Here is an 18,454-nt window from a genome sequence, read left to right as displayed (position 1 = left end):
CCAGGTAAGGTCGAGTCAGGGTCAGGGGTCAGGGTTCATTACCTCATCTGTAGGGTCGTAGACTGCTCCAGGTAAGGTTGAGCTAGGGTCAGGGGTCAGGTTTCATTACCTCATCTGTAAGGTCGTAGACTGCTCCAGGTAAGGTCGAGTCAGGGTCAGGGGTCAGGGTTCATTACCTCATCTGTAGGGTCGTAGACTGCTCCAGGTAAGGTTGAGCTAGGGTCAGGGGTCAGGTTTCATTACCTCATCTGTAAGGCCGTAGACTGCTCCAGGTAAGGTCGAGTCAGGGTCAGGGTTCATTACCTCATCTGTAGGGTCGTAGACTGCTCCAGGTAAGATTGAGCTAGGGTCAGGGGTCAGGTTTCATTACCTCATCTGTAAGGCCGTAGACTGCTCCAGGTAAGGTCGAGTCAGGGTCAGGGGTCAGGGTTCATTACCTCATCTGTAGGGTCGTAAACTGCTCCAGGTAAGGTTGAGCTAGGGTCAGGGGTCAGGTTTCATTACCTCATCTGTAAGGTCGTAGACTGCTCCAGGTAAGGTCGAGTCAGGGTCAGGGGTCAGGGGTCATTACCTCATCTGTAGGGTCGTAGACTGCTCCAGGTAAGGTTGAGCTAGGGTCAGGGGTCAGGTTTCATTACCTCATCTGTAAGGTCGTAGACTGCTCCAGGTAAGGTTGAGCTAGGGTCAGGGGTCAGGGTTCATTACCTCATCTGTAGGGTCGTAGACTGCTCCAGGTAAGGTTGAGCTAGGGTCAGGGGTCAGGGTTCATTACCTCATCTGTAAGGTCGTAGACTGCTCCAGGTAAGGTTGAGTCAGGGTCAGGGGTCATTACCTCATCAGTAGGGTCGTAGTACTGCTCCAGGTAAGGGTGAGCCAGAGCCGCCTCCACCTCGATCCTCTTGTGGGGGTTAAAGGTCAACATCTTATCCAGCAGGTCCAGAGCTTTGGAGTCGGCTTTGGGGAAGAGGCTGTTCCAGGGGACCTTGCAGCGCAGCGGGAGAGACAGCAGGTAGTTCCTGGCCTTGATGTTGATGATGCAGTTCAGATCCTCCTGGGAAGGAGACCCGAGGACACCTGGAGGGGAGGGAGACAGACACATGAAGTGTTGTGATAACCAACCATCTAATCGCCATAACAGAGGGGAGAGATGTGGGGACATAAGGTGGAGAGAGATGGGAGAGATGTGGGGACATAAGGTGGAGAGAGAAGGGAGAGATGTGGGGACATAAGGTGGAGAGAGAAGGGGAGAGATGTGGGGACATAAGGTGGAGAGAGATGGGGAGAGATGTGGGGACATGAGATGGAGAGAGAAGGGGAGAGATGTGGGGACATAAGGTGGAGAGAGATGGGGAGAGATGTGGGGACATAAGGTGGAGAGAGATGGGGAGAGATGTGGGGACATAAGGTGGAGAGAGAAGGGGAGAGATGTGGGGACATAAGGTGGAGAGAGATGGGGAGAGATGTGGGGACATAAGGTGGAGAGAGATGTGGGGACATAAGGTGGAGAGAGATGGGGAGAGATGTGGGGACATAAGGTGGAGAGAGATGTGGGGACATAAGGTGGAGAGAGATGGGGAGAGATGTGGGGACATAAGGTGGAGAGAGATGGGGAGAGATGTGGGGACATAAGGTGGAGAGAGATGTGGGGACATAAGGTGGAGAGAGATGGGGAGAGATGTGGGGACATAAGGTGGAGAGAGATGGGAGAGATGTGGGGACATAAGGTGGAGAGAGATGGGGAGAGATGTGGAGAGAGATGGGGGGACATAAGGTGGAGAGAGATGGGGAGAGATGTGGGGACATAAGGTGGAGAGAGATGGGGAGAGATGTGGAGAGAGATGGGGGGACATAAGGTGGAGAGAGATGGGGAGAGATGTGGGGACATAAGGTGGAGAGAGATGGGGAGAGATGTGGAGAGAGATGGGGGGACATAAGGTGGAGAGAGATGTGGGGACATAAGGTGGAGAGAGATGTGGGGACATAAGGTGGAGAGAGATGTGGGGACATAAGGTGGAGAGAGATGGGGAGAGATGTGGGGACATAAGGTGGGGAGAGATGTGGGGACATAAGGTGGAGAGAGAAGGGAGAGATGTGGGGACATAAGGTGGAGAGAGATGGGGAGAGATGTGGGGACATGAGGTGGAGAGAGATGTGGGGACATAAGGTGGAGAGAGATGTGGGGACATAAGGTGGAGAGAGATGTGGGGACATAAGGTGGAAAGAGAAGGGAGAGATGTGGGGACATAAGGTGGAGAGAGATGTGGGGACATAAGGTGGAGAGAGATGTGGGGACATAAGGTGGAGAGAGATGTGGGGACATAAGGTGGAGAGAGATGTGGGGACATAAGGAGGAGAGAGATGTGGGGACATAAGGTGGAGAGAGAAGGGAGAGATGTGGAGACATAAGGTGGAGAGAGAAGGGAGAGATGTGGGGACATAAGGTGGAGAGAGATGGGGAGAGATGTGGGGACATAAGGTGGAGAAAGATGTGGGGACATAAGGTGGAGAGAGAAGGGAGAGATGTGGAGACATAAGGTGGAGAGAGATGGGGAGAGATGTGGGGACATAAGGTGGAGAGAGATGGGGAGAGATGTGGGGACATAAGGTGGAGAGAGATGTGGGGACATAAGGTGGAGAGAGATGGGGAGAGATGTGGGGACATAAGGTGGAGAGAGATGGGGAGAGATGTGGGGACATAAGGTGGAGAGAGATGTGGGGACATAAGGTGGAGAGAGATGGGGAGAGATGTGGGGACATAAGGTGGAGAGAGAAGGGAGAGATGTGGGGACATAAGGTGGAGAGAGATGTGGGGACATAAGGTGGAGAGAGAAGGGAGAGATGTGGGGACATAAGGTGGAGAGAGATGGGGAGAGATGTGGGGACATAAGGTGGAGAGAGAAGGGAGAGATGTGGGGACATAAGGTGGAGAGAGATGTGGGGACATAAGGTGGAGAGAGAAGGGAGAGATGTGGGGACATAAGGTGGAGAGAGATGGGGAGAGATGTGGGGACATAAGGTGGAGAGAGATGGGGAGAGATGTGGGGACATAAGGTGGAGAAAGATGGGGAGAGATGTGGGGACATAAGGTGGAGAGAGAAGGGAGAGATGTGGGGACATAAGGTGGAGAGAGAAGGGAGAGATGTGGGGACATAAGGTGGAGAGAGATGGGGAGAGATGTGGGGACATAAGGTGGAGAGAGAAGGGAGAGATGTGGGGACATAAGGTGGAGAGAGATGGGGAGAGATGTGGGGACATAAGGTGGAGAGAGAAGGGAGAGATGTGGGGACATAAGGTGGAGAGAGATGTGGGGACATAAGGTGGAGAGAGAAGGGAGAGATGTGGGGACATAAGGTGGAGAGAGATGGGGAGAGATGTGGGGACATAAGGTGGAGAGAGAAGGGAGAGATGTGGGGACATAAGGTGGAGAGAGATGTGGGGACATAAGGTGGAGAGAGATGGGAGAGATGTGGGGACATAAGGTGGAGAGAGATGGGGAGAGATGTGGGGACATAAGGTGGAGAGAGAAGGGAGAGATGTGGGGACATAAGGTGGAGAGAGAAGGGAGAGATGTGGGGACATAAGGTGGAGAGAGATGGGGAGAGATGAGATATGGGGGGAGATGAGATATGGGGGAGAGATGAGATATGGGGGGGAGAGATGAGATATGGGGGAGAGATGAGATATGGGGGAGAGATGAGATATGGGGGGGAGATGAGATATGGGGGAGAGATGAGATATGGGGGGGAGAGATGAGATATGGGGGAGAGATGAGATATGGGGGGGAGATGAGATATGGGGGGGAGAGATGAGATATGGGGGGGAGATGAGATATGGGGGAGAGAGATGAGATATGGGGGAGAGATGAGATATGGGGGGAGAGATGAGATATGGGGGAGAGAGATGAGATATGGGGGGGAGAGATGAGATATGGGGGGGAGATGAGATATGGGGGAGAGATGAGATATGGGGGGGAGAGATGAGATATGGGGGGGAGATGAGATATGGGGGAGAGATGAGATATGGGGGGGAGAGATGAGATATGGGGGAGAGATGAGATATGGGGGGGAGATGAGATATGGGGGGAGAGATGAGATATGGGGGGAGATGAGATATGGGGGGGAGATGAGATATGGGGGGAGAGATGAGATATGGGGGGAGAGATGAGATATGGGGGGGAGAGATGAGATATGGGGGAGAGATGAGATATGGGGGGGAGATGAGATATGGGGGAGAGATGAGATATGGGGGGGAGATGAGATATGTGGGGAGAGATGAGATATGGGGGGGAGAGATGAGATATGGGGGAGAGATGAGATATGGGGGGGAGAGATGAGATATGGGGGAGAGATGAGATATGGGGGGGAGAGATGAGATATGGGGGGGAGAGATGAGATATGGGGGGAGAGATGAGATATGGGGGGGAGATGAGATATGGGGGGAGAGATGAGATATGGGGGGGAGATGAGATATGGGGGGAGAGATGAGATATGGGGGAGAGATGAGATATGGGGGGGAGAGATGAGATATGGGGGGGAGATGAGATATGGGGGAGAGATGAGATATGGGGGAGAGATGAGATATGGGGGGAGAGATGAGATATGGGGGGGAGATGAGATATGGGGGAGAGATGAGATATGGGGGAGAGATGAGATATGGGGGAGAGATGAGATATGGGGGGAGAGATGAGATATGGGGGGGAGAGATGAGATATGGGGGGGAGAGATGAGATATGGGGGAGAGATGAGATATGGGGGGGGAGATGAGATATGGGGGAGAGATGAGATATGGGGGGGAGAGATGAGATATGGGGGAGAGATGAGATATGGGGGGGGGAGATGAGATATGGGGGAGAGATGAGATATGGGGGGGAGAGATGAGATATGGGGGAGAGATGAGATATGGGGGAGAGATGAGATATGGGGGAGAGAGATGAGATATGGGGGAGAGATGAGATATGGGGGGGAGAGATGAGATATGGGGGAGAGATGAGATATGGGGGGGAGAGATGAGATATGGGGGAGAGATGAGATATGGGGGGGAGATGAGATATGGGGGAGAGATGAGATATGGGGGAGAGATGAGATATGGGGGGGAGAGATGAGATATGGGGGAGAGATGAGATATGGGGGAGAGATGAGATATGGGGGGGAGATGAGATATGGGGGAGAGATGAGATATGGGGGAGAGATGAGATATGGGGGGGAGAGATGAGATATGGGGGAGAGATGAGATATGGGGGAGAGATGAGATATGGGGGAGAGATGAGATATGGGGGAGAGATGAGATATGGGGGAGAGATGAGATATGGGGGGGGAGAGATGAGATATGGGGGAGAGATGAGATATGGGGGGAGAGATGAGATATGGGGGAGAGAGATGAGATATGGGGGGGAGAGATGAGATATGGGGGAGAGATGAGATATGGGGGGAGAGATGAGATATGGGGGAGAGATGAGATATGGGGGGAGAGATGAGATATGGGGGGGAGAGATGAGATATGGGGGGGAGATGAGATATGGGGGAGAGATGAGATATGGGGGAGAGATGAGATATGGGGGGGAGATGAGATATGGGGGGGAGATGAGATATGGGGGGGAGAGATGAGGGAGGTGGCAGGCAGCCTAGTGGATAGAGCGTTGAACTAGTAACCAAAAGGTTGCAGGTTCGAATCTCCGAGCTGACAAGGTAAACATCTGTTGTTCTGCTCCTGAACAAGTCAGTTAACCCACTGTTCCTAGGCCGTCATTGTAAATAAGAATTTGTTCTCCAGTTAAATAAAGGTAAAATAAATAGGAGATATGGGGGAGAGATGGAGATGAACATATGGGTGAGATATAGGGAGAGGAGAGAGATGGAGGTGGGAGAGGAGAGAGGTGGAGGTGGCAGAGGAGGGAGGTGGCCTAAACGTCAGCACCAACTACCTGGGCCTAAACCTCAGCGCCAACTACCTGGGCCTAAACGTCAGCACCAACTACCTGGGCCTAAACCTCAGCGCCAACTACCTGGGCCTAAACGTCAGCGCCAACCACCTGGGCCTAAACGTCAGTGCCAACTACCTGGGCCTAAACCTCAGTGCCAACCACCTGGGCCTAAACCTCAGCGCCAACCACGTGGGCCTAAACCTCAGCGCCAACTACCTGGGCCTAAACGTCAGTGCCAACTACCTGGGCCTAAACCTCAGCGCCAACCACCTGGGCCTAAACGTCAGCGCCAACCACCTGGGCCTAAACGTCAGCGCCAACTACCTGGGCCTAAACCTCAGCGCCAACTACCTGGGCCTAAACCTCAGCGCCAACTACCTGGGCCTAAACGTCAGTGCCAACCACCTGGGCCTAAACGTCAGCGCCAACTACCTGGGCCTAAACGTCAGCGCCAACTACCTGGGCCTAAACCTCAGTGCCAACTACCTGGGCCTAAACGTCAGTGCCAACCACCTGGGCCTAAACGTCAGTGCCAACCACCTGGGCCTAAACGTCAGCGCCAACCACCTGGGCCTAAACTTCAGTGCCAACCACCTGGGCCCAAACTTCAGTGCCAACCACCTGGGCCCAAACGTCAGTGCCAACTACCTGGGCCTAAACCTCAGTGCCAACTACCTGGGCCTAAACCTCAGCGCCAACTACCTGGGCCTAAACCTCAGTGCCAACCACCTGGGCCTAAACCTCAGTGCCAACCACCTGGGCCTAAACCTCAGTGCCAACCACCTGGGCCTAAACGTCAGCGCCAACCACCTGGGCCTAAACGTCAGCGCCAACCACCTGGGCCTAAACCTCAGTGCCAACCACCTGGGCCTAAACCTCAGTGCCAACCACCTGGGCCTAAACCTCAGTGCCAACCACCTGGGCCTAAACGTCAGCGCCAACCACCTGGGCCTAAACGTCAGCGCCAACCACCTGGGCCTAAACGTCAGCGCCAACCACCTGGGCCTAAACGTCAGTGCCAACCACCTGGGCCTAAACGTCAGCGCCAACTACCTGGGCCTAAACGTCAGTGCCAAATACCTGGGCCTAAACCTCAGTGCCAACTACCTGGGCCTAAACCTCAGTGCCAACTACCTGGGCCTAAACCTCAGTGCCAAGTACCTGGGCCTAAACCTCAGTGCCAACTACCTGGGCCTAAACGTCAGTGCCAAATACCTGGGCCTAAACGTCAGTGCCAACTACCTGGGCCTAAACCTCAGTGCCAACCACCTGGGCCTAAACCTCAGTGCCAACCACCTGGGCCTAAACCTCAGTGCCAAATACCTGGGCCTAAACCTCAGTGCCAACTACCTGGGCCTAAACCTCAGTGCCAACTACCTGGGCCTAAACCTCAGTGCCAACTACCTGGGCCTAAACCTCAGTGCCAACTACCTGGGCCTAAACCTCAGTGCCAACTACCTGGGCCTAAACCTCAGTGCCAACCACCTGGGCCTAAACCTCAGTGCCAACCACCTGGGCCTAAACCTCAGTGCCAACCACCTGGGCCTAAACCTCAGTGCCAACCACCTGGGCCTAAACCTCAGTGCCAACTACCTGGGCCTAAACCTCAGTGCCAACTACCTGGGCCTAAACCTCAGTGCCAACCACCTGGGCCTAAACCTCAGTGCCAACCACCTGGGCCTAAACGTCAGCGCCAACTACCTGGGCCTAAACCTCAGTGCCAACCACCTGGGCCTAAACGTCAGTGCCAACTACCTGGGCCTAAACCTCAGTGCCAACCACCTGGGCCTAAACCTCAGTGCCAACTACCTGGGCCTAAACCTCAGTGCCAACCACCTGGGCCTAAACCTCAGTGCCAACTACCTGGGCCTAAACCTCAGTGCCAACCACCTGGGCCTAAACGTCAGTGCCAACTACCTGGGCCTAAACCTCAGTGCCAACCACCTGGGCCTAAACCTCAGCGCCAACTACCTGGGCCTAAACCTCAGTGCCAAATACCTGGGCCTAAACCTCAGCGCCAACTACCTGGGCCTAAACCTCAGTGCCAACCACCTGGGCCTAAACGTCAGTGCCAACCACCTGGGCCTAAACGTCAGCGCCAAATACCTGGGCCTAAACGTCAGCGCCAAATACCTGGGCCTAAACGTCAGTGCCAACCACCTGGGCCTAAACCTCAGTGCCAACCACCTGGGCCTAAACCTCAGTGCCAACTACCTGGGCCTAAACCTCAGTGCCAACTACCTGGGCCTAAACCTCAGTGCCAACCACCTGGGCCTAAACCTCAGTGCCAACTACCTGGGCCTAAACCTCAGTGCCAACCACCTGGGCCTAAACGTCAGTGCCAACCACCTGGGCCTAAACCTCAGTGCCAACTACCTGGGCCTAAACCTCAGTGCCAACCACCTGGGCCTAAACGTCAGTGCCAACCACCTGGGCCTAAACCTCAGTGCCAACCACCTGGGCCTAAACCTCAGTGCCAAATACCTGGGCCTAAACCTCAGTGCCAACTACCTGGGCCTAAACCTCAGTGCCAACTACCTGGGCCTAAACCTCAGTGCCAACCACCTGGGCCTAAACCTCAGTGCCAACCACCTGGGCCTAAACGTCAGCGCCAACTACCTGGGCCTAAACCTCAGTGCCAACCACCTGGGCCTAAACGTCAGTGCCAACTACCTGGGCCTAAACCTCAGTGCCAACCACCTGGGCCTAAACCTCAGTGCCAACTACCTGGGCCTAAACCTCAGTGCCAACCACCTGGGCCTAAACGTCAGTGCCAACTACCTGGGCCTAAACCTCAGTGCCAACCACCTGGGCCTAAACCTCAGCGCCAACTACCTGGGCCTAAACCTCAGTGCCAAATACCTGGGCCTAAACCTCAGTGCCAACTACCTGGGCCTAAACCTCAGCGCCAACTACCTGGGCCTAAACCTCAGTGCCAACCACCTGGGCCTAAACGTCAGTGCCAACCACCTGGGCCTAAACGTCAGTGCCAACCACCTGGGCCTAAACGTCAGCGCCAAATACCTGGGCCTAAACGTCAGTGCCAACCACCTGGGCCTAAACGTCAGTGCCAACCACCTGGGCCTAAACGTCAGTGCCAACTACCTGGGCCTAAACCTCAGTGCCAACCACCTGGGCCTAAACGTCAGTGCCAACTACCTGGGCCTAAACCTCAGTGCCAACCACCTGGGCCTAAACCTCAGCGCCAACTACCTGGGCCTAAACCTCAGTGCCAAATACCTGGGCCTAAACCTCAGTGCCAACTACCTGGGCCTAAACCTCAGCGCCAACTACCTGGGCCTAAACCTCAGTGCCAACCACCTGGGCCTAAACGTCAGTGCCAACCACCTGGGCCTAAACGTCAGTGCCAACCACCTGGGCCTAAACGTCAGCGCCAAATACCTGGGCCTAAACGTCAGTGCCAACCACCTGGGCCTAAACGTCAGTGCCAACCACCTGGGCCTAAACCTCAGTGCCAACCACCTGGGCCTAAACCTCAGCGCCAACTACCTGGGCCTAAACCTCAGTGCCAAATACCTGGGCCTAAACCTCAGTGCCAACTACCTGGGCCTAAACCTCAGCGCCAACTACCTGGGCCTAAACCTCAGTGCCAACCACCTGGGCCTAAACGTCAGTGCCAACCACCTGGGCCTAAACGTCAGTGCCAACCACCTGGGCCTAAACGTCAGCGCCAAATACCTGGGCCTAAACGTCAGCGCCAACCACCTGGGCCTAAACGTCAGTGCCAACCACCTGGGCCTAAACGTCAGTGCCAACTACCTGGGCCTAAACCTCAGTGCCAACCACCTGGGCCTAAACGTCAGTGCCAACTACCTGGGCCTAAACCTCAGTGCCAACCACCTGGGCCTAAACCTCAGCGCCAACTACCTGGGCCTAAACCTCAGTGCCAAATACCTGGGCCTAAACCTCAGTGCCAACTACCTGGGCCTAAACCTCAGCGCCAACTACCTGGGCCTAAACCTCAGTGCCAACCACCTGGGCCTAAACGTCAGTGCCAACCACCTGGGCCTAAACGTCAGTGCCAACCACCTGGGCCTAAACGTCAGCGCCAAATACCTGGGCCTAAACGTCAGTGCCAACCACCTGGGCCTAAACGTCAGTGCCAACCACCTGGGCCTAAACGTCAGTGCCAACCATCTGGGCCTAAACGTCAGCGCCAAATACCTGGGCCTAAACCTCAGTGCCAACCACCTGGGCCTAAACGTCAGTGCCAACCACCTGGGCCTAAACGTCAGTGCCAACCACCTGGGCCTAAACGTCAGCGCCAAATACCTGGGCCTAAACGTCAGCGCCAACCACCTGGGCCTAAACGTCAGTGCCAACCACCTGGGCCTAAACGTCAGTGCCAACTACCTGGGCCTAAACCTCAGTGCCAACCACCTGGGCCTAAACGTCAGTGCCAACTACCTGGGCCTAAACCTCAGTGCCAACCACCTGGGCCTAAACCTCAGCGCCAACTACCTGGGCCTAAACCTCAGTGCCAAATACCTGGGCCTAAACCTCAGTGCCAACTACCTGGGCCTAAACCTCAGCGCCAACTACCTGGGCCTAAACCTCAGTGCCAACCACCTGGGCCTAAACGTCAGTGCCAACCACCTGGGCCTAAACGTCAGTGCCAACCACCTGGGCCTAAACGTCAGCGCCAAATACCTGGGCCTAAACGTCAGTGCCAACCACCTGGGCCTAAACGTCAGTGCCAACCACCTGGGCCTAAACGTCAGTGCCAACCATCTGGGCCTAAACGTCAGCGCCAAATACCTGGGCCTAAACGTCAGTGCCAACCACCTGGGCCTAAACGTCAGTGCCAACCACCTGGGCCTAAACGTCAGTGCCAACTACCTGGGCCTAAACCTCAGTGCCAACCACCTGGGCCTAAACGTCAGTGCCAACTACCTGGGCCTAAACCTCAGTGCCAACCACCTGGGCCTAAACCTCAGCGCCAACTACCTGGGCCTAAACCTCAGTGCCAAATACCTGGGCCTAAACCTCAGTGCCAACTACCTGGGCCTAAACCTCAGCGCCAACTACCTGGGCCTAAACCTCAGTGCCAACCACCTGGGCCTAAACGTCAGTGCCAACCACCTGGGCCTAAACGTCAGTGCCAACCACCTGGGCCTAAACGTCAGTGCCAACCACCTGGGCCTAAACGTCAGCGCCAAATACCTGGGCCTAAACGTCAGTGCCTCTGGTGGATTTGGTGAATACAGATCCTAACCAAATACATGCTCAGTGACCACCAATTGTCTGTAAAAAAGGGAGACAAAAAGACATGGCTACCCAAACAGGAGCATCTGTGTGCTCACTGTACGACAGTGGAGGTAGAGACAGAGATGCACTTTTTCCTCTACTGTTGAGAAATACTCAGAAATAACAGAATATTTTTTCAATAAAATTTCTCAATCAATTCCCAGCTTCTGTCAATTTACTAATGACATAAAGCTGGGAATTATTCTGGGTGAGGGAGAAACCACTAATATGACTGAATTATTCTGGGTGAGGGAGAAACCACTAATATGACTGAATTATTCTGGGTGAGGGAGACACCACTAATACTACTGAATTATTCTGGGTGAGGGAGAAACCACTAATATGACTGAATTATTCTGGGTGAGGGAGAAACCACTAATATGACTGAATTATTCTGGGTGAGGGAGAAACCACTAATATGACTGAATTATTCTGGGTGAGGGAGAAACCACTAATATGACTGAATTATTCTGGGTGAGGGAGAAACCACTAATATTACTGAATTATTCTGGGTGAGGGAGAAACCACTAATATGACTGAATTATTCTGGGTGAGGGAGAAACCACTAATATGACTGAATTATTCTGGGTGAGGGAGAAACCACTAATATTACTGAATTATTCTGGGTGAGGGAGAAACCACTAATATGACTGAATTATTCTGGGTGAGGGAGAAACCACTAATATGACTGAATTATTCTGGGTGAGGGAGAAACCACTAATATGACTGAATTATTCCGGGTGAGGGAGAAACCACTAATATGACTGAATTATTCCGGGTGAGGGAGAAACCACTAATATGACTGAATTATTCTGGGTGAGGGAGAAACCACTAATATTACTGAATTATTCTGGATGAGGGAGAAACGGACAGATAAGTATGATTGGCTTGAAGAACATCCCATGATCATTAACTCCATGAAGTATTTAAAAATTGTTTGACAATCATCCATGTAGATTGTTAATAAGCCATTTATTTTTCTAATCTTATTTAATTAATTGCCCTGCACAATACAAAAATACACAAACAGACACATATAAACAAATACATTAAGACACAACAGTCAATTCAAACATTCATTTTTACGACAATAAAGCCAAAAGATTCCTTTTGGGTTTTCGGACAAACGATTCAATCCCCTCTGCTCATACTGAGATATAGTCAGACTTAACCTTAAGACAGACACTACGTGGCCAAAAGTATGTGGACACCTGCTCGTCAAACATCTCATTCCAAAAACATGGGCATTAATATGGAGTTGGTCCCCCCTTTGCTGCTATAACAGCCTCCACTCTTCTGGGAAGGCTTTCCACTAGATGTTGGAACATTGCTGCTATAACAGCCTCCACTCTTCTGGGAAGGCTTTCCACTAGATGTTGGAACATTGCTGCTATAACAGCCTCCACTCTTCTGGGAAGGCTTTCCACTAGATGTTGGAACATTGCTGCTATAACAGCCTCCACTCTTCTGGGAAGGCTTTCCACTAGATGTTGTAACATTGCTGCTATAACAGCCTCCACTCTTCTGGGAAGGCTTTCCACTAGATGTTGGAACATTGCTGCTATAACAGCCTCCACTCTTCTGGGAAGGCTTTCCACTAGATGTTGGAACATTGCTGCTATAACAGCCTCCACTCTTCTGGGAAGGCTTTCCACTAGATGTTGGAACATTGCTGCTATAACAGCCTCCACTCTTCTGGGAAGGCTTTCCACTAGATGTTGGAACATTGCTGCTATAACAGCCTCCACTCTTCTGGGAAGGCTTTCCACTAGATGTTGGAACATTGCTGCTATAACAGCCTCCACTCTTCTGGGAAGGCTTTCCACTAGATGTTGGAACATTGCTGCTATAACAGCCTCCACTCTTCTGGGAAGGCTTTCCACTAGATGATGGAACATTGCTGCGGGGACTTGCTTCCATTCAGCCATAAGAGCATTAGTGAGGTCGGGGACTGATGTGCTGACCGTAGCCAAAACCCCGAGAAACAGCCCCAGACCATTATTCCTCCTCCACCAAACTTTACAGCTCAAACTGTGCATTAGGGCAAGTAGCAGTCATCCGTCAAAACTAGATACGTCCATCGGACTGCCAGATGTTAAAGCATGATTCATCGTTCCAGAGAACGTGTTTCCACTGCTCCAGAGTCCAATGGCGGCGAGCTTTACACCACTCCAGCCGACGCTTGGCATTGTGCATTGGTGATCTGTCAATCACCACATTCTTGTCGGCAGACAGAGTTCAGTGTGTCAAATCCGGACAACAGGCCCCTTCAATGCTGGTACCCTTCCCCAGATCTGTGCCTTGACATAATCCTGTCTCGGAACGCTACGGACAATTCCTTCAACCTCATGGCTTGGTTTCTGCTCTGACATGCACTGTCAACTGTGGGACCTTATATAGACAGGTGTGTGCCTTTCCAAATCATGTCCAATCAATTAAATTTACCACAGGTGGACTCCAATCAAGTTGTAGAAACATCTCAAGGATGATCAATGGACACAAGATGCACCTGAGCTCAATTTCAAGTCTCATAGAAAAGGGTCTGAATACTTATGTAAATAAAGTATAGTTTTAATTTTTAATACATTTGCAAACATTTCTAAAAACCTGTTTTCGCTTTGTCATTATGGGGTACTGTTTGTAGATTGATGAGGGAAAAATACATTTTATACATTTTAAAAAGGCTGTAAGGTAACAAAATGTGGAAAATGTCAAGGGGTCTGAATACTTTCCAAATGCGCTGTATGCTGACATGTAGTCATGTGTTGAACAGTAACATCTTAATGACAGTACCTAGATACAGTAAATGAACATGTGAAGGTATTTACTGCCAGTAGGAAGATACAAAGATGATCTTTAGATGACCAGCCATCCTGTCTGGGTCCTGGCTGGAGGTATAGCTATCAGTCAGCCATCCTGTCTGGGTCCTGTCTGGAGGTGTAGCTATCAGTCAGCCATCCTGTCTGTCCTGGCTGGAGGTATAGCTATCAGTCAGCCATCCTGTCTGGGTCCTGGCTGGAGGTATAGCTATCAGTCAGCCATCCTGTCTGGGTCCTGGCTGGAGGTATAGCTATCAGTCAGCCATCCTGTCTGGGTCCTGGCTGGAGGTATAGCTATTAGTCAACCATCCTGTCTGGGTCCTGGCTGGAGGTATCGCTATCAGTCAGCCATCTTGTCTGGGTCCTGGCTGGAGGTATAGCTATCAGTCAGCCATCCTGTCTGGAGGTATAGCTATCAGTCAGCCATCATGTCTGGGTCCTGGCTGGAGGTATGGCTATCAGTCAGCCATCCTGTCTGGTGTATTTGTATGTTTTATGGATCCCCATTACTTCCTGCCAAGGCAGCAGCTACTCTTCCTGGGGTTTATTATGGATCCCCATTACTTCCTGCCAAGGCAGCAGCTACTCTTCCTGGTGTTTATTATGGATCCCCATTAGTTCCTGCCAAGGCAGCAGCTACTCTTCCTGGGGTTTATTATGGATCCCCATTACTTCCTGCCAAGGCAGCAGCTACTCTTCCTGGGGTTTATTATGGATCCTCATTAGTTCCTGCCAAGGCAGCAGCTACTCTTCCTGGGGTTTATTATGGATCCCCATTAGTTCCTGTCAAGGCAGCAGCTACTCTTCCTGGGGTTTATTATGGATCCCCATTAGTTCCTGCCAAGGCAGCAGCTACTCTTCCTGGGGTTTATTATGGATCCCCATTAGTTCCTGTCAAGGCAGCAGCTACTCTTCCTGGGGTTTAATATGGATCCCCATTAGTTCCTGACAAGGCAGCAGCTACTCTTCCTGGTGTTTATTATGGATCCCCATTAGTTCCTGTCAAGGCAGCAGCTACTCTTCCTGGGGTTTATTATGGATCCCCATTAGTTCCTGTCAAGGCAGCAGCTACTCTTCCTGGGGTTTAATATGGATCCCCATTAGTTCCTGCCAAGGCAGCTGTTACTCTTCCTGGGGACCTTTTGTGGCATCTCCAGCAAATTAGTAAGAATGGGCTTTTCCCCTTTATTCAGATTACAACTCTCCCTTTATTCAGATTACAACCTCTCCCTTTATTCAGATTACAACCTCTCCCTTTATTCAGATTACAACCTCTAACTTTATTCAGATTACAACCTCTAACTTTATTCAGATTACAACCTCTAACTTTATTCAGATTACAAACTCTCCCTTTATTCAGATTACAACCTCTCCCTTTATTCAGATTACAACCTCTCCCTTTATTCAGATTACAACCTCTCCCTTTATTCAGATTACAACCTCTCCCTTTATTCAGATTACAACCTCTCACTTTATTCAGATTACAACCTCTCACTTTATTCAGATTACAACCTCTCCCTTTATTCAGATTACAACCTCTCACTTTATTCAGATTACAACCTCTCACTTTATTCAGATTACAACCTCTCCCTTTATTCAGATTACAACCTCTCCCTTTATTCAGATTACAACCTCTCACTTTATTCAGATTACAACCTCTCCCTTTATTCAGATTACAACCTCTCCCTTTATTCAGATTATAATCTCTCACTTTCAGTTATTTGAAAAGGAAATTATCTCCCAAATATGGCTATTTTTAAAACATAGAAAGTTGATAACTCCTGTAAAACATACTGTGTCTGTAAAACGTATATGGGTTAAGACATTTTGTGAAAGAGAACAGTTTGAAAGATACGGGAAACAGAAAGTTGAGATGGACTGCAGAGTGAAGGAAAAGGAGTCAACAAGTGCTCAGCATATGTGGGAACTCCTTCAAGACTGTTGGAAAAGCATTCCAGGTGAAGCTGGTTGAGAGAATGCCAAGAGTACGCAAAGCTGTCATCAAGGCAAGGGGTGGCTACTTAGAAGATTCTCAAATATAAAATATATTTTGGTTACTACATGATTACATATGTGTTATTTCATAGTTTTGATGTCTTCACTATTATTCTACAATGTAGAAAATAGTAAAAATTAAGAAAAACCCTTGAATGAGTAGGTGCGTCCAAACTTTTGAATGGTAGTGTGTTGTTGAAAGAAAAGCACATTTTCTGTCCATTAAAATAACATCAGAAATACAGTGTAGACATTGTTAATGTTGTAAATGACTATTGTAGCTGGAAACGTCAGATTTTTCATGGAATATCTACAGAGGCCCATTATCAGCACCCATCACTCCTGTGTTCGAATGGCACGTTGTGTTAGCTAATCCAAGTGTATCATTTTAAAAGGCTAATTGATCATTACAAAACACTTTTGCAATTATGTTAGCACAGCTGAAAACTGTTGTCCTGATTAAAGAAGCAATAAAACGGGCCTTCTTTAGACTAGTTGAGGATCTGGAGCATCAGCATTTGTGGGTTTGATAACAGGCTCAAAATGGCCAGAAACAAAGACCTTTCTTCTGAAACTCATCAGTCTATTCTTGTTCTGAGAAATGAAAGCTATTCCATGCGAGAAATTGCCAAGAAACTAAAGATCTTATATAGCGCTTCACAGAACAGCGCAAACTGGCTCTAACCAGAATAGAAAGAGGAGTGGGAGGCCCCGGGAGGCCCCAGTGCAAGTACATTAGAGGGTCTAGTTTGAGAAACAGACGCCTCACAAGTCCTCAACTGGCAACTTCATTAAATAGTACCCGCAAAACACCAGTCTCAAAGTCAACTGTGAAGAGGCGACTCCGGGATGCTGGCCTTCTAGGCAGAGTTGCAAAGAAAAAGCCATATCTCAGACTCGCCAATAAAAATAAAAGATTAAGATGGGCAACAGAACACAGACACTGGACAGAGATACAGATATGTCATGAATAGAGAGTAACAATGTGTCTTCCTGAACGTGAGTGAGTGAGTGAGTGAGTGAGTGAGTGAGTGAGTGAGTGAGTGAGTGAGTGAGTGAGTGAGTGAGTGAGTGAGTGAGTGAGTGAGTACCCAGTATGTGGTTGAGCTGGTCCAGGTGTGTGTGTGTGTACGTACCCAGTATGTGGTTGAGCTGGTCCAGGTGTGTGTACATACCCAGTATGTGGTTGAGCTGGTCCAGGTAGTGTGTACATACCCAGTATGTGGTTGAGCTGGTCCAGGTAGTGTGTACATACCCAGTATGTGGTTGAGCTGGTCCAGGTAGTGTGTACATACCCAGTATGTGGTTGAGCTGGTCCAGGTAGTGTGTACATACCCAGTATGTGGTTGAGCTGGTCCAGGTAGTGTGTACGTACCCAGTATGTGGTTGAGCTGGTCCAGGTAGTGTGTACATACCCAGTATGTGGTTGAGCTGGTCCAGGTAGTGTGTACGTACCCAGTATGTGGTTGAGCTGGTCCAGGTAGTGTGTACGTACCCAGTATGTGGTTGAGCTGGTCCAGGTAGTGCTTCCCGGGGAAGATGGGTCTATTGGAGAGCATCTCAGCCAGGATGCAGCCCACAGACCAGATATCAATAGACTTGGTGTAACCCTGAGAGAGGAGGGGCTAGCATTAATACAGCAGATACATGTAGGAATCTCTAGTATTAATACAGCAGATACATGTAGGAACCTCTAGTATTAATACAGCAGATAGATGTAGTAACCTCTAGTATTAATACAGCAGATACATGTAGTAACCTCTAGCATTAATACAGCAGATACATGTAGTAACCTCTAGTATTAATACAGCAGATAGATGTAGTAATCTCTAGTATTAATACAGCAGATACATGTAGTAACCTCTAGCATTAATACAGCAGATACATGTAGTAACCTCTAGCATTAATACAGCAGATACATGTAGGAACCTCTAGTATTAATACAGCAGATAGATGTAGTAACCTCTAGTATTAATACAGCAGATACATGTCCCCTGGCTGTAGTAACCTCTAGTATTAACACAGCAGAAACATGTAGTAACCTCTAGTATTAATACAGCAGATACATGTAGTAACCTCTAGTATTAATACAGCAGATACATGTCCCCTGGCTGTAGGAACCTCTAGTATTAATACAGCAGATACATGTCCCCTGGCTGTAGTAACCTCTAGCATTAATACAGCAGATACATGTAGTAACCTCTAGTATTAATACAGCAGATACATGTAGTAACCTCTAGTATTAATACAGCAGATACATGTAGTAACCTCTAGCATTAATACAGCAGATACATGTAGTAACCTCTAGTATTAACACAGCAGATACATGTAGTAACCTGTAGTATTAATACAGCAGATACATGTAGTAACCTCTAGTATTAATACAGCAGATACATGTCCCCTGGCTGTAGTAACCTCTAGCATTAATACAGCAGATACATGTAGTAACCTC

The 18,454-nt window shown here is 50.0% G+C and overlaps 1 protein-coding gene across 4 annotated transcripts in view; it reads right to left on the bottom strand.

Moving 5' to 3' along the window:
• LOC139544869 (mitogen-activated protein kinase 1-like) overlaps positions 1-18,454 on the bottom strand; it is a 78,960-nt gene that overhangs the window by 17,072 nt on the left and 43,434 nt on the right. For all 4 annotated transcript variants that reach the window (XR_011668963.1, XR_011668962.1, XM_071352018.1 and 1 more), the window contains exons 5-6: positions 17,498-17,612; positions 833-1,074 (exon numbers count right to left, since the gene is read on the bottom strand). Coding sequence is in view for 2 of the 4 variants with exons in the window: in XM_071352018.1 (XP_071208119.1) it covers positions 833-1,074; positions 17,498-17,612 (357 nt within the window). In the remaining 2 variants the exon portion in view is untranslated. The remainder of the gene's footprint in view (positions 1-832; positions 1,075-17,497; positions 17,613-18,454) is intronic.

This window comes from Salvelinus alpinus, chromosome 19 (assembly GCF_045679555.1).
Source record: "Salvelinus alpinus chromosome 19, SLU_Salpinus.1, whole genome shotgun sequence".
Taxonomy (NCBI): domain Eukaryota; kingdom Metazoa; phylum Chordata; class Actinopteri; order Salmoniformes; family Salmonidae; genus Salvelinus; species Salvelinus alpinus.
The sequence above is the reverse complement of the archived record's forward strand: the minus strand, read 5'-3'. Positions and strand labels throughout refer to the sequence as shown.